The following is a 17,563-nucleotide window of genomic DNA, read 5'->3' as shown; positions in this document are numbered from 1 at the left end:
AATCTTAACAGGTCAGACCAGGACAGTCTCAAACTATTAGTCTATTAAGATAGACACACTCAGTTTAACTGTCTCTATGTGACTGATTTGTCTTTTCTGTTCTCTGTGAAGACAGCATCCAAATGTATAATTACTGGATTCTGGAGCAAATGTCGTCCACAGAAAACAGATTTCATCTGAGAGTTTAGACTGGTTACACAGGTTCAACCTGAGGAGAGAAACACACTGACTTTAAACACAAACATTTGTAGAGACATCACACAACCAGAAGATCCTCAGTTAATGAACATTTAATTGAAGAGCACACAGTTGTCTTACCTCCTGCTGTGACAATGGCATCAATTCTTGTGCTGGTTGTTGTGTATCTTGGGGATTCTGTTTTTTAGAAGAAATTAAAGAAAACAATGTTACATGATCTAATTTCTTAGATAAACCAAGTGCTGTGATCTGTAACAGTGAGAAATAAACATACCTCTCTGGAGTTGTCTGCATGATTATTTTCGTCTGTAACTAAATAAAACCAGAGAAAAACATATTTACCATCACTGTCATGACTCAACAGAAAACATTAACATCATCAAAGATGTGACAAAACATGAACAAGAAGAATATTTTACTGCTATAAATGGAACCTACCTGCTGGACATTTGTTCTTTATTTTGATGTAGCACAATACTGTTACTACTACTATTAGAACGACTAAAACAACCAGAACAATGATGACGCCCACAATAACTCCAACATATGAAGTTTGTTCCCCACAAACAGAATCAGTTGACTTAGTTCCTGCTGTTTTCAGCTGAAGGTTCATTGATTCACATCTGCAACAATAAAGACACAGTTTTATAGAGAATATTACTGATGTAATAAGACATCAAACATGTCTCCATGTGTGATGTGAGGATTTACTTACTGTGTGTGTTGGTGACAAGATGTTAATGTTCCATCTGAAAATGTTCCATCACTGCAGTCAGAGCACACAGTGTCTGAGGAGGATGTACCTGCACACACAACATTATATGGAAGATGAAACTAGTTCAGTCTAAAGTATGAAGAGATGAATTCATGAGGAAATAATGTGTTGGAATGAGGTTTATTAATCTATGAAGAAACATAGAAACATGACCTAGGTTGGTTTTGTATAACATGTCATGTTTAACATGACATGTTATACAAAATGTTATACAACATTAAAATGATAAACATTACCCTGCAAATTAAAGTTTTAATTAATTTTAATTAATTAAAATATATTATTATTAATAATAATGTATTGTGAGATGATATACATCATATATAGACAACCAAAGACAGGAAATATTGTTTTAAGGCCCAAGTTAAAACAAAACAAAACATTTCTGTGTCAAATTTGGAAATAATTTAACACTTTTCGTTACATCACCTTGAACTTGTCCGTGCACATATAAAAGGTAATCAGTAAGTTGCTCTTTGCTTCCATCTACTGGTCAGAAATCACCATGTCCAACATGGTGCAGACTTACAACTGGCCAACTGATCTAGTCTGATTCTGCTTCCTCAAAGTATCAAAGTGTAATTGATAAATATTCAATGTTGAAGGAAAACTGAGTAAAGTCCAGCTGATTGAAACTACAAAGAGCTTTAGAACACTTTGGTGATCTTTGTGGAGCTTTAATGAGTAAACTGGCAGAAAGATCAGTTTCCTTAAACTTTGTGCTCATTTAAACTAGAAAACCAACCTTTTTCCTTGATGTATTGTCCTGGATCACAGTCCTTGTGTTTCTGTGCTGCTTCACATTGGTCCTTTATTAAGTCAATACAGAAGAATCCTTCAAGTGGTTCACAAACCGTATCTGATGTTGTTGTACATGACCTCTTTACCTTCAGACCAGAACCTATCAACACATATGGGAGTTACAAAACATGCAGAAACAAAACTCCTATTCTGTTTAATGTGTTTCTGATTTAAAGATACCTTCAGTGGTTAGAACAACTTTACAAAATGTGACACAATAGTCTGTTCAGTTCAGGAATTCATAGGACACATCTGATTTGATTTCAAGTTCACCAGTTGATGTTAATGTGGAAAAATATTAAAAACATTTCTGCTGATAAATAAATAATATGAACATAAATGTACCTGTATCACAGTTGGTGCATTGGAAACATTCTCTACGTTCAGTAAATTTATCCATATAAGTTCCACTCATGCAGGGCAGACATGATGTATTACTGAACTCTGTACAATCTGTTTCAACTTTGTTTCCTGTTGAGAAGAAAACCAGAGATTATATTTTAGGCAATTGTGTTAAAACACAATTATCATAGTAAGGAGCATGTTGCTAAGTAAAGATTCATACACTGTTGCTTCTTAAACTGGTATTATTATTACTACCATCAGATGAAGGTGAGTTTTAAATAAATATCGATTGTAGTTGTTCAGTAGCAGTTTTCACTTGTGATCACACATTAAACATCAGGAAACAATGAGGAAACTTTAGTCTCCAGTTGGATCTTACCAGGTGGACACAATGGACAGCATTCATTGTCTATCTGATACTCTTCAGGACGACATGTGAGGGTTTGACAGCACAAGACTTTAATGACAATTATCTGTGAAGAGAAGTTAAAAGAAACAATGTAGTAAAAATGATCATCTCCCATGTTTCTTTGATCCATCCATCTCTGCCCTCAACATCAACATCTTTTCATTACAATACATTTCTGGATCATAATAGGAGGCTTGTACAAGTAAACAATAAAGACATTCTTTATGAGAGGACAGTCTCTTCTTAACACAACGTAAAAATTGTTATTCATTTGTAGTGGGAGTTTTCTATATAGACTCTTATTTCTGTGTTGTTCATGCTGGATCATATTTCTGGGTTATTTGAGGTACTGTCTGGGTTGTTTTGCATTGGGTCAATGACGTAATTTGACCCAGCTCCTGGTTCATTCATTTTCCAGCTCATTTAATGTTGAAATTGTTATTTTTTAACGCAGCAGATATTAAAGCGTAACGCATAGTGTTACTGAATGTACAGACTGGTTGAACTCTGCTCTATCTGATCAGAGGGTAACCAGAGAACATCCAGTTCACTTTGACTTGTTGGATGTATGTGAGATGTAAACAGGACTTTAAGAACATTCCCACTTCTTCTATCCCACTAATAGAAAGAATCTCCCAGGATTAGGAGGATTAGAGGAGGAGCTTTATCATTTATTATCCTGTGAAATGCTGTAAAGAATTTTACCAGAAAAGCTGAAGTTCTCAAAGATGTTCTTCTTGAAGTCTTGTCATATAGCAGGAACATTTTTTTCTTGAACTGAAGACATCTTCAGTGAGATCTGGGCTGACATGAGTTTGAACATCAGAACAGCTGTAAGAAAAATGAAATGTTTATAAAAACAGAATTTTCCAGCAGGGATCCTTGTTACATATATTACAGTTAAAATCCATAACAGTGTAGATTCACTATGTACAGCTGGGACACACCTTCTCATTCAATGATCATTTTCAAGAAATCAAAACTATGAACAAACAGGAATTGTGTAGTAAACAAAGAAGTATTAAGAAAACATAATATGTTTTATATCTAAGATTCTACAAAGTAACCACCTTTGGCTTTGATGACAACTTTCCACATTTCTGTTATTCTCTCAGTCAGCTGATTCATGTCAGACATTAGTTTTACCAAGTGCTAAAAGCAAAATATTTTTCAGCTGTCACAGTGTTCATTGTTCTATGCTAGGGAAGCCTTCATCTTTAACTGATTCTTTAATCTTAATCCCATGTCGTTTTTGGCTGTTTTTTGTATCTGTCACATATTTACTCACTGTCGTCTCATTTTTCTACACCTCTATAGATTCAGGACACACAGGGCTATAGGCTGATGCAATCATGTCTCCGTGCAGTGTAACAAATTTTAAAGCTGTAAATCATGAGAAAATGAAAAGCAGAAATTGAATTTCTGATTTTTCTTTTGTGAAAATTAAAAAATCAATAATCAATTAGTGTGTACTACACAGTTTCAGCTACCATAAAGCTTAAGGAACATAGGAAAAATATTGGTGGTGTTATAACATTTAGAGAGACCTACAGATTCTGAGACCTCATTTGATGTTTGAAATTTAAAGCTGTTTTTGTTTCTGTTACATTTGGACTTACTGTGGCCTCATTTTTCATTGTAATATGAAGTCCTGCACATTTATAGGTCAGGACAAGTCTGACTACAGGCTGTTGTAACTCAATCATGTCTCAGTGTAACAGAAACAGAAAGCATTCATAAAAGAGAAAGAAAAATTGTAATAGCATTAATAAAACAATGAAAAACTGTAAATAACTATTTACAACATATTTCAAGGTGCACATAAGTGTATTTACTGTTGTAAATCAGTGTCATCGGTTCCACAGCAGGACTGTTTATACAAGCCCCCTACAATCACATACACTCATACACACTTTCACACATACACACAGGTGCTCACAACTCCTCTAGCCTCTTAGCCTACGGTAATTCAAAACTTAAACTTGAACAGATCACTGAGATCTGCTTGGTTCTGAAGAGCTAAAAAAAGGTTAAAACAATATGCTCATGAATACTCGTTAAACTTCCCGGTATCACCCAACCCTATACGTTAATCTTCATGACACATCAGACACCACTGTCCTTAACTTGTGTTGTACTGTTTTGTTTGACAACACAACTCTGGTAGAATGAAGGGAGAGACAAACTATAGTGATGGAAAACAGAGTGACAGTGTTTAAAGTAAACACAAGTCACATATAACAGAACAGTTGAATAAACGCAGGCGTCCACCCAAGATGAACTCACCAACGGTGACCGACGTAGAAACCAGCTGCCAAAAAACAACAATGTTGTAACCAGCTGATAATGCTCAGAACATCCCCCAGATAAATTATTTTAAAAAAGAAGCAACTCTAATCACTTAAGTAAAGTGACAGACGAAACAAAAACGTTGTCATATATCACCACGGTCACGTCATTTGCAGAATAATTGGTCTCCCCACACCAAATCTAGCAGAGCTCAATAACAGAACCATTACACGTATCAATCAATGCAGGAATTCACCCATGAGGAACTTACCGACGACAACAAACGTAGGAACCAGCTGCCAAAAAACAACAACCTTGTCACAAAATTCCAAAGAAAAATAAGTTATAGCCAATTAATTAATGTTCAGACCACCACCAGATCTTATAAAAGAGAAGTGCCTCCAAACACTAAAGGGAAGAAACAGACAAGAGATGTGAGAAAGCTGTGACACAAGCTGTGACTTGCAAAAATGCTGCCAAACCGGCTGGGGTCAGATTCTCCAGATTTTATGAATACAGAACATAGGTGCTTGATGAAGCCAAAATGCCTGTGTCACAAAAATAAATAACAGTTTTAAAGAGATTTACAGGAAGACGAACAGATTGTGTTCAGAGTACTTTCTGTCCTTTTAAATGTTCTGGAGGACATCTGGACCTGGTAATATCCTCCAGAGAGTCAAAGGTCATCTGAGGAGTTTCTAATCACTAAATCTCATTCTGGTAAGTACCTTCTTTTCTGCCGAAGATCAACATACCACACAGAGATGCCGTATGCCAGCACATCCTCAATGAATCCAGTTTGTCCACAAGTTTCTCTGAGATAGTCATGATGAATGCTGAATGGTATTCCATTGACCGCATTTCAACATAGTTTCTCCTCATGACAGTGCAGTGTGAAGGAATAGTGTCTTCTGTTGACTGGTTTGTCCAGTAAGAAAAACTGATGAGGGATCAATGACTCCACTCATATTAAGTTTAAAGTCAACGAAACTACCTCGTGCTTTCATGCATGAAGACATTCCCACACTTTTTCTGTCAAGCCCCCTTTTGATGACGTATGTAGCGCCTCCAAACCTGACCCCACGCATCTCAAATGGGCTGTACCTTCCTGAACAGGAACAGCTTGTGGTTGGTGGTTAGTAGGACAGAGAACTAGTCGGCCTGGTGTTGTGTTGTCAACGAGGGCCATGTCTCCCTATCAAGACCCTCATTGTGACCCAAGTGCCTCCATAAAGAGGCCCAAACTCTGACCTGGGTCACAGTCAGTCCAACATTTGCTGTAAACAGACCAAAACCACTTGCCTTTTTGTGCAGTGCGTCCATGTTGGTCACTTCATTCTGTCATGAATTCCAGTGAAGTGGGAAACAAATGCAAGACACAGGGATGAGGCAGAAGTTTGGAAACCAAATGTATTTAATAGGTAAGAGACAAAACCAGGACAAAAACTAAGAACAGGGCAAAGATTGCAGACAATGTGACAGAGGACCAAGGGAATGGCAGGTTCACAGGAAATATTCAAAACTGTTTAAATTCAGATTCAAGCTTCTCAACCACATCCATGATATCATACTGAGTGAAGTCATTCTGAGTGCATTTTTGCTAATTCTATTTTGCTCTTTCAGTCTCTCTTGAGAGGATTTCCTTGTTTCACCTGACGTTAGTTAATGCACTAAGCATTACCTCAACTTTCTTAGTTTTAGTGTAATGAGCCTTAGCATCACTATCCATCTTCTCTTTTTCTGCTGCATTAATTTAAGAACTTGAGACCTTTTAGTTTGACCAGCTCACTCAACGCAACGAGACAATGGTTCAGTATAAACTGACATTTTGCAAACATAAGCACACACAACATTATATTGCTATTCTTGCGATTTTTATATTTAATTTTAATGTTATATATTCAACTTCCAGGCCAGAAGTTTCTTTCCTGTTCTAAAGACAAAGTGCCAACACCCAGCTGTGTAACGACTGGATTCTGAGGCACATTTACTCTGTAGTGAACAGTTCACATGTTGTTTAGCATGTTTACACTGGTTCACACTATGGAGAGAAACCTGTTCACTTAAAGCAGAAACCTCTTGTACATTTGTAGAAACTTGATGCCTCCACATGTGATGTGAGGATTTACTTACTGTGTGTGTTGGTGACAAGATGTTAATGTTCCATCTGAAAATGTTCCATCACTGCAGTCAGAGCACACAGTGTCTGAGGAGGATGTACCTGCACACACATTATATTGCTATTCTTGCGATTTTTATTTAATTTTAATTAATTGAATCTTATTAAATGTATTTATAACTAAGGTTTAAGTCCTTTTGCTGGTGTAAAATCACAGAGGCAACATTAATTAAAACAGTTGATATTTTATTGTCATCATCAGTACAACAAAATTCTGACCAGTGCAAAGATAGAAAAACATAATAACAACAAAGATTCACACCATTCATACAGCCACCAGTATACACAATTTTCAACGTACATACAAACATGAAGAAAACTAAATTATACAAAAAAGTTATTACAATGATAAAACCAATTCTCGAGAAGATCAGACATTAGATTTATTCAAAGTAGTGCTCTAAGACATATTATTTACATCAGTAGGAACAGTAGTTTTTTTCCCAAACAGAATTATCTCATCAGTTTATAACAGCTGGATACTGGAGCACATTTACTCTGTAGTGAACAGTTCACATGTCACTGGTTCAGGAGAGAAACACATTTAATTAAAGCAGGAAGCACTTGTTCATTGTTGTAGAAACGTCATAGTGAATAGTGAATGCTTTTATAAATATATACACAATTTTCTTCCAATTGTTACTCAAAGAGCTTTTACAGTCACAGACACATCTACACACGCACACACACACACACACACACACACACACACACACATTCACACACACTGGGAGCAACTGGAGGTTCAGTGTCTTGCTCAAGGACACTTCAGCATGTAACACATTCACAAAACCTTTAAGATTTAATGTCTTTTGCTATTATAGAAAATCTTCATGTGTTTTATGAAATGTTAGAGTTCATATCAACCATAACCTAATGGTACTAAACAACACTGATAAAGAACAATGTTCTACCTGTTTTAACAGGTCAGACCAGGACAGTCTCTAACTATTAGTCTATTAAGACAGACACACTCAGTTTAACTGTCTCTATGTCACTGATTTGTCTTTTCTGTTCACTGTGAAGACAGCATCCAAATGAATAATAACTGGATTCTGGAGCAAATGTAGTCCACAGAGAACAGATTACATCTGAGAGTTTAGACTGGTTACACAAGTTCAACCTGAGGAGAGAAACACACTGACTTTAAACACAAACATTTGTAGAGACATCACACAACCAGAAGATCCTCAGTTAATAAACATTTAATTGAAGAGAACACAGTTGTCTTACCTCCTAACACATTGGTTCTTGCTCTTGAACTGGACCTCGGGGATTCTTTTCAGAATAATAATGATAATTTTTTTTTTTAAAAAATACTAGAAATTGAAGGGAAAAAAATACATAATCTAATTCCATAAATGAACCAAGTGCTGTGATCTGTAACAGTGAGAAATAAACATACCTGTGTGGAGTTGTCTGTAAACCAGAGAAAAACATATTTACCATCACTGTCATGACTCAACAGAAAACATTAACATCATCAAAGATGTGACAAAACATGAACAAGAAGAATGTTTTCCTGCTATAAATGGAACCTACCTGTAAAAGAGTTTCTTTTGATGCAGTACAATACGACTACTACTAGAACGACTAAAAAAAACACCAGACCAACGCTGACGCCCACAATAACTCCAACATTTGAAGTTTTTTCCCCACAAACAGAATCAGTTGACTTAGTTCCTGCTGTTATCAGCTGAAGGTTCATTGATTCACATCTGGAACAATAAAGAGACATTTATAGAGAATATTACTGATGTAATAAGACATCAAACATGTCTCCATGTGTGATGTGAGGATTTACTTACTGTGTGTGTTGGTGACAAGATGTTAATGTTCCATCTGAAAATGTTCCATCACTGCAGTCAGAGCACACAGTGTCTGAGGAGGATGTACCTGCACACACAACATTATATGGAAGAAGAAACTAGTTCAGTCTAAAGTATGAAGAGATGAATTCATGAGGAAATAATGTGTTGGAATGAGGTTTATTAATCTATGAAGAAACATAGAAACATGACCTAGATTGGTTTTGTATAACATGTCATGTTTAACCTTCATTAAAATGATAAACATTTCTTTGCAAATTAAAGTTTTAATTAATTTTAATTCATTAAAATGTTGGTATATTGTAAGATGATATACATCATATATAGACAATCAAAGACAGGAAATATTCAGGTGACACCATTAGGCTTTACTTTACTTAAGATTTATTAAAATGTTTAACTGTTCTAGTCTGAACAGTTTCTGCTTCCTCAAAGTATCATAATAAATATTAAAGGACAACTGAGCAACATCATGTTGATGGTTTGTTAAAACTGTTGAAGAGTGTAAGATTAGTTTCCTTTCATCGTGTCTAAGTCAGTCCATCACTCTGCACGACATCAGTAAATGTGGACAAACAGACTCTGTTAGACTTTTGTTGCTCTTTGCTTCCATCTACTGGTCAGAAATCACCATGTCCAAGAATGGTGCAGGCTTACAACTGGCCAACTGATCTAGTCTGCTTCTGCTTCCTCAAAGTATCAAAGTATAATTGATAAATATTCAATGTTGAAGGAAAATTGAGCAAAGTCCAGCTGATTGAAACTACAAAGAGCTTTAGAACACTTTGGTGCTCTTTGTGGAGCTTTAATGAGTAAACTGTCAGAAATATCAGTTTCCTTAAACTTTGTTCTCATTTAAAGTAGAAAACCAACCTTTTTCCTTGATGTATTGTCCTGGATCACAGTCCTTGTGTTTCTGTGCTGCTTCACATTGGTCCTTTATTAAGTCAATACAGAAGAATCCTTCAAGTGGTTCACAAACTGTATCTGATGTTGTTGTACATGACCTCTTTACCTTCAGACCAGAACCTATCAACACATATGGAAGTTACAAAACATGCAGAAACAAAACTCCTATTCTGTTTAATCTGTTTCTGATTTAAAGATACCTTCAGTGGTTAGAACAACTTTTTCAACATTTCTGCTGATAAATATCCACATAAATGTACCTGTATCACAGTTGGTGCATTGAAAACACTGCTTACGTCCAGTAGCTTTATCCATATAAGTTCCATCCATGCAGTACAGACATGATGTACTTCTGAACTCTGTACAATCTATTTTAACTCTGTTTCCTGTTGAGAAGAAAACCAGAGATTATAGTTCAAGAAATCTTGCATGTTAACCAAATATTCATACACTGTTACCTTTTGAACTGGTATTATTATTAAAACCATCAGATGAAGGCAAATTTTAAAAAAGAGAGAGTATAAATAAATATCGATTGTAGTTGTTCAGTAGCTGTTTTCACTTGTGATCACACATTAAACATCTGAAACAATGAGGAAACTTTCAGTCTCCAGTTGTATCTTACCAGGTGGACACATTGGGCAGCATTCATTGTCTATCTGATATTCTTCAGGACGACATGTGAGGGTTTGACAGCACAAGACTTTAATCACAATTATCTGTGAAGAGAAGTTAAAAGAAACAACGTAGTAAAAATTATCATCTCCCATGTTTCTTTGATCTATTCATCTCTGACCTTAACATCAACATCTTTTCATTACAATAAATTTCTGGATCATGATATGAGGCTTGTACAAGTAAACAATAAAGACATTCTTTATGAGAGGACAGTCTCTTCTTAACACAACGTAAAAATTGTTATTCATTTGTAGTGTGAGTTTTCTATATAGAATGTTAAAAATTCTGTGTTGTTCATGCTGGCTCATATTTCTGGGTTATTTGAGGTACTATAAAAACATTTCTGGGTTGTTTTGCTTTAATGAACGGGAGTAACTTTGTGAAACTGGGGAAATTCCAAAGCTACTGATATAACTCCATGTGTTTGAACTTGGGGGAAAAAATAGAAAAGGTATTTGGAGTAGATCACGATGCTTCAGAGCCATGTGGCTCATCTGGCATCCCTGGCCATGTGGCTCATCAACAGTGACGAAGACAATTTCTAAGGGTATGATTGGTTAAAATAAGGGGTTGGTGAGGGTGTGCCCCATGTAGGGGATGGACAAGGGTGTGACTTGTGAGTCCCAAAGGTATAAAAGATGAGGACAGTACCCCTCGCATCTCAGAGCGGGGTCGTGGTGACCATTTTTTGTCCTGTGATGCTGCTCTCCTTTTTTGCCGGCAATAACGATCACTCTGATGCTCTGGACTTTGACTCCTGATGATTTTTTGAGACTCCAAAGAGAAGTTATCTCCACGCTGAATTGAACATCTTTCAAGGACTAAGTTTTACAAGGGTCTCCTATTTCGGAATAATTTGACACAACACATCCCGTTCACTTTGAGTTGTTGGATGTATGTGAGATGTAAACAGGACTTGAAGAACAACCCCACTTCTTCTATCCCACTAACAGAAAGAATCTCCCAGGATTAGGAGGATTAGAGGAGGAGCTTTATCATTTATTATCTTGTGATTTTGCTGCAGTAAAGAATTTTACCAGAAAAGCTGAAGTTCTCAAACATGTTCTTCTTGAAGTCTTGTCATATAGCAGGAACATTTTTTGTCTTCAACTGAAGACATCTTCAATGAGATTTGGGCTGTTATGAGTTTGAACATGAGAACAGCATCTGTAAGAAAAATTAAATGTTTAGAAAACAGAATTTTCCAGCAGGGATCCTTGTTACATATATTACAGTTAAAAAATAACAGTGTAGATTCACTATGTACAGCTGGGACACACCTTCTCATTCAATGATCATTTTCAAGAAATCAGAACTATGAACAAACACATCAGAAATTGTGTAGTAAACAAAGAAGTATTAAGAAAATCTAAATATGTTTTATAGCTAAGATTCTACAAAGTAACCACCTTTGGCTTTGATGACAACTTTCCACATTTCTGTTTTTCAGCTGTTACAGTGTTCATTGTTCTATGCTAGGGAAGCCTTAATCTTTAACTGATTCTTTAATCTTAATCCCATGTCGTTTTTGACTGTTTTTTGTTTCTGTCACATATTTACTCACTGTGGTCTCATTTTTCTACACCGGTGTACATTCAGGACATACAGGGCTATAGGCTGATGTAACTCAATTTGTCTCAGTGTAACAGAAACAGAAAGCATTCATAAAAGAGAAAGAAACATTGAACTTGTAATAGCATTAATAAAACAATGAAAAACTTTAAATAACTATTTATAACATATTTCAAGGTGCACATAAGTGTATTTACTGTTGTAAATCAGTGTCATCGGTTCCACAGCAGGACTGTTTATACAAGCCCCCTACAATCACATACACTCAAACACACCTTCACACATACACACAGGTGCTCACAACTCCTCATAGTTTACACTCTCTCTAGCATCTTAGCCTATGGTGATTCAAAACTTAAACTTTAACAGATCACTGAGATCTGCATGGTTCTGAAGAGCTAAAAAAGGTTAGAACAAGGTGCTCATGAAACTTCCCAGTATCAACCAGCCCTATACGTTAACCTTCATGACACATCAGACACCACTGTCCTTAACTTGTGTTATACTGTTTTGTTTGACAACACAACTCTGGTAGTATGAAGGGAGAGACAAACTATAGTGATGAAAAACAAAGTGACGGTGTTTAAAGTGAACACAAGTCACATATAACAGAAGAGCTGAATCAACGCAGGCGTCCACCCAAGATGAACTCACCAACGGTGACCATCGTAGAAACCAGCTGCCAAAAAACAACAATGTTGTAACCAACTGACGATGCTCAGAACATCCCCCTGATAAATTATTTTAAAAGAGAAGCAACTCTAAACACTAAAGTAAAGTGACAGACGAAACAAAAACGCTGTTTACACGTATCAATTAATGCAGGCATTCACCCATGAGGAACTTACCGACAACAACCAACGTAGGAACCCGCTGCCAAAAAATCAACAACCATGTCACAAAATTCCAAAGAAAAATAAGTTATATCCAACTAATTAATGTTCAGACCACCAGCAGTTCTTCTAAAAGAGAAGTGCCTCCAAACACTAAAGGGAAGAAACAGACAAGACAAAAGAGGTGTGGGAAAGACGTGATGCGTGACGCTGTTTTCAGAAATCCTGTCAAACCGGTTGTGATTAGATCCGTCTGCGTTTATAAACACGGAACAAAGGTGCTTGATGAGGCCAAAATGCATGTGTCACAAAAAACAAAATAATATTTTTACAGAACAGTTTTAAAGAGAATTACAGGAAGACGAACAGATTGAGTCCAGATTGAGTCATTTAAAATGTTCTGGAGGACATCTGGACCTGGTAATATCCTCCAGAGAGTCAAAGATCATCTGAGGAGTTTCTCATCACTAAATCTCATTCTAGGAAGCACCTTCTTTTCTGCCGAAGATCAACATACACACAGAGATGCAGTATGCCAGCACATTCTCAATGAGTCCAGTTTGCCACAAGTTTCTCTGAGATAATCATGATGAATGCTGAACGGTAATTCCCTGACAGCATTTCATCATAGTTTCTCCTCATGACAGTGCAGTGTGAAGGAATGGTGTCTTCTGTTGACTGGTTTGTCCTATACGAAAAACTGATGAGGGATCAATGACTCCACTCATATTAAGTTTAAAGTCAACAAAACTACCTCGTGCTTTCATGCATGAAGACATTCCCACATTTTATCTGTCAAGCCCCCTTTTGATGACATATGTAGCGCCTCCAAACCTGACCCCACGCATCTCAAATGGGCTGTACCTTCCTGAACAGGAACAGCTTGTGGTTGGTGGTTAGTAGGACAGAGAACTAGTCGGCCTGGTGTTGCGTTGTCAACGAGGGCCATGCCTCCCTATCAAGAACCTCATTGTGACCCAAGTGCCTCCATAAAAAGGCCCAAACTCTGGCCTGGGCCACGGTCAGTCCAACATTTGCTGTAAACAGACCAAAACCACTTGCCTTTTTGTGCAGTGCGTCAATGTTGGTCGCTTCATTCTGTCATGAATTCCAGTGAAGTGGGAAACAAATGCAGGACACAGGGATGAGGCAGAATGTATTTAACAGGTAAGAGACAAAACCAGGACAAAAACTAAGAACAGGGCAAAGATTGCAGACAATGTAACAGAGGACCAGGGGAATGGCAGGTTCACAGGAAATATTCAAAACTGTTTAAATTCAGATTCAAGCTTCTCAACCACATCCATGATGTCATACTGAGTGAAGTCATTCTGAGAGCATCTTTTCTTTAAGCATCTCTAATTTGTGTTTTCTCATATGCTAACTCGAACACTTCCTTTTATGCTAATTGTATTTTGCTCTTTCAGTCTCTCGTGAGAGGATTTCCTTGTTTCACCTGATGTTAGTTAATGCACTAAGCATTACCTCAACTTTCTTAGTTTTAGTGTAATGATCCTTAGCATCACTATCCATTTTTCTGCTGCATTAATTTAAGAACTTGAGACCTTTTAGTTTGACCAGCTCACTCAACGCAACGAGACAATGGTTCAGTATAAACTGACATTTTGCAAACATAAATAAATGCCTAAGAAGACTGATTAGCTTACGAGTTCATGTACTGTGCTAATTGACAAGCACATTTCTTAAGCCAGTTTACGATTAACTCAAAGTTACAGCTAATGCTCTGAATTAGTTTTTGGAATGATAGCATTGTCCCCCAGTTGTGTCAACTTTAATAATAATTTAGAATGTCATTATACTTTATCACTTTATAGTATGTGATAAAACTGGCATTCATATTTCTGTCATCAGTTCTCCAGAATTCAAACACGTTTAACTTCGTATTAGTGGCAGCCATGCGTCCCATCTGTTGCAGTAACTCTTCTTCCAGTTTTAGCAGGATGTTCACACAGATGTTGAAAATCTTGTTTTAATTTAATTAAAATAGAATCTTCAGGGTAAAAAGCACGCTGCATGCTAAGTAAAGTTTCAATTACATTTGTATCTCTTATTGTTGTGAATATCACAGACCAGATTAAATATTTCAGCTACCACTTCATCCAAAACAGCAGGTGAGAGAGTACAACACGTACTGGCAATAAATATCAATCTATTTTTATTGTTTACCGACAGTTTTTTCTTAGGCCATAGATTCATTCATTTGCATCTTACCAGGTGAACACATTGGGCAGTATTCCTTCCCTATCTGATAATCTTCTGGACGACGTGAGGGTTTGACAGGACAAGACTTTCATCACTATCATCTTAGAAGAGAAGTTAAAAGAAACAACATAATAAAAATGGTCATCTCCTATGTTTCTATGATCCATCCAACTCTGCCCTCTGACCTTTTTTGTAGAATGAAACCTGTCTGGATCATAACACAAGCTACTGACAAATACATTCTTTATGGGCTGGGAGTCTCTATTTAACACACTGTAAATTTGTTGAAGTATTTATATAAATATCTTGATTCTGCTGTGGGTACTGACTTAAAAACAATCAAGGACTCCTAAAATGAATGATTGGAACAAATATACTGACAAGCAGTTTTACTATGAAGACATTAGAGTTGTTGGTATTTTTGTTATTTAACATTAATACAAGTTTAACTGTAGCATAGATTGATCTATAAATGCAGAGATTTTTCATTCTGCACCATTATGGTGGATGAGTTTTCTATATAACAACACAGTGTTACTGAATGTACAGACTGGTTGAACTCTGCTCTATCTGATCAGAGGGTAACCAGAGAACATACAGTTCACTTTGAGTTGTTGGATGTATGTGAAATGTAAACAGGACTTGAAGAACAACCCCACTTCTTCTATCCCACTAACAGAAAGAATCTCCCAGGATTAGGAGGATTAGAGGAGGAACTTTATCATTTATTATCCTGTGATTTTCTGCTGTAAAGAATTTTACCAGAAAAGCTGAAGTTCTCAAAGATGTTCTTCTTGAAGTCTTAACGTATAACAGGGATATTTTCCTGGAGCCGAAGGGAGTTTTAATGTGAGAACAGCATCTGTGAGAACACTGGATTTTCCAGCAAGGACACTGGTTAAACATTGCAGTTACAGTTGCGTATATCAATAACAGAGTATATTCACTATAAATTATACTATACAAGTTTCAATTTTTCGATTTCTCCAAAAGTATGGACACAACTTCTCATTCAAGGGTTTTTCTGCATTTTTATTATATATCACAGAAGCTGCCTTCTGCTTTGATGACAGTTTTCCACACTTCTGTTATTTTCTCAGCTGCTCAGTGTCAGACATTCAGAGGTGTTCACATCCTGTACTTAAACCAAAGTACCTGTACCTATGTAAAAAGAATACTCTGGTAAAAGTTAAAGACTTGATTCAACTCCTTCACTCAAGTAAAAGTAAGAAAGTACAGGCTCTGAATTGTAATTAAGTAAAAACCATTAATGAAACACATTTGTTGATGATTTTGCAAAATGAAAAAAAGTTCCTCACCTTCATTCCTTCACGCTGCTGCAAGTTACACCCTGCCACAGTTAATGGTTGACTACTTCTTAGACTTTTGCTCTGTGGTCTCTCTAGTCATGTCTGATCATGTCACATTTTTTACATCATGTCAACTGTGGAGGTTAACAAACCATGTTTATACAAATGCAATAAAAGTAAAAAGTCGTCAGAAAAATAAGTGCTCAAGTAAACTACAGATACCTGAAAAATCTGCTTATGTACAGTAACAAAGTATTTGTACAACTCAAAGTTGTTACAGTATAGACTAGTACACGGGCAAGGTCAAAATGAGGATCAACATGAATAAAAATGCCAACAGATTTATTTATTTCAATCAGTGCATTAGTTTTGTTATGGTAGCACATACACCAGGTTACAGTATTGATGTCTTGAAAATTCTGATGAACTATTTATAAGTTTATGTGTAATTCTTCTGTGTCGATTTTTATTTTTGAGAATGAAAAAAAAAAAACGCCAACAAGGTGCCAAGTCGCATGTTCGCAGCCCGAACGTGTATTTGTCAACTTTTTTTTTCTTTCTGCAAAATTAAAAATTGTCATTAATATTGTCTATAATGTCTATGCCTACACCTGTCTCCTTTTTCTTACCACAGTAAAGATAAATTCAGCTACAATACTCATCATTACCTTCCAGTTAATGGTCCTAATTGTTCTCTGCTAGACGAACAGTAAATAAAAGTTGCATTCTCAAGTACTAAGTAGGAGGGAGTAGTCTGTTTCCCACCACAAATGACATGTCTTTTTGTCGTGAATCTTTTTAATGATGTTCCTTTTGAAAGTTATTGTGGCTTTATTACAGATCGGTTAAAACATGCCGTGTGTCTACACGCAGATAATCAGGGCTGAACAGAAAATTGAGGCCATAGTTTCGTTTTATAAAAGCTGTCGTTTGCATTTTAGTAACCTACGTGTCATATCAGACAGTTCCCGTCTTTCTCTTGTGTTGCATTCCCGACTTCAACAACTCAGCCTTGTGGTATGAAGGGGGAGGAGCCATCACTGCCCTGCTGGAAAACAAATAGTGTTCAGACTGTACACAGGTTATATATAAAAAACGTTTAATCTTCGAAGGTGAATCAGAATAAGACCCTTAACAAGACTTAACAACGACGACCGACATAAGAATCCACTACTTGTAAAAGGGCTTCAAGATACAGTGGTAACACAACAAA

At 36.4% G+C, this 17,563-nt stretch overlaps 1 protein-coding gene across 1 annotated transcript; it reads right to left on the bottom strand.

Annotated features, from left to right (window-relative positions):
* Positions 1–15,889, bottom strand: LOC124996513 (tumor necrosis factor receptor superfamily member 5-like). Its single transcript, XM_047569621.1, has 9 exons — positions 15,803–15,889; positions 10,360–10,453; positions 9,995–10,120; positions 1,719–1,874; positions 914–1,001; positions 637–821; positions 473–510; positions 319–375; positions 1–208 (listed from the first exon to the last, which is right to left on the bottom strand). The coding sequence occupies exons 2-9, from the start codon at positions 10,370–10,372 to the stop codon at positions 194–196; spliced, it is 678 nt and encodes a 225-aa protein (XP_047425577.1). The 5' UTR covers positions 10,373–10,453; positions 15,803–15,889; the 3' UTR covers positions 1–193.
* Between the last annotated feature and the right edge of the window lie 1,674 nt (positions 15,890–17,563).

Source organism: Mugil cephalus, chromosome 1, assembly GCF_022458985.1.
Source record: "Mugil cephalus isolate CIBA_MC_2020 chromosome 1, CIBA_Mcephalus_1.1, whole genome shotgun sequence".
Lineage (NCBI taxonomy): Eukaryota > Metazoa > Chordata > Actinopteri > Mugiliformes > Mugilidae > Mugil > Mugil cephalus.
Note: the sequence above shows the minus strand (reverse complement) of the source record. Positions and strands in the feature narration are given on the sequence as shown.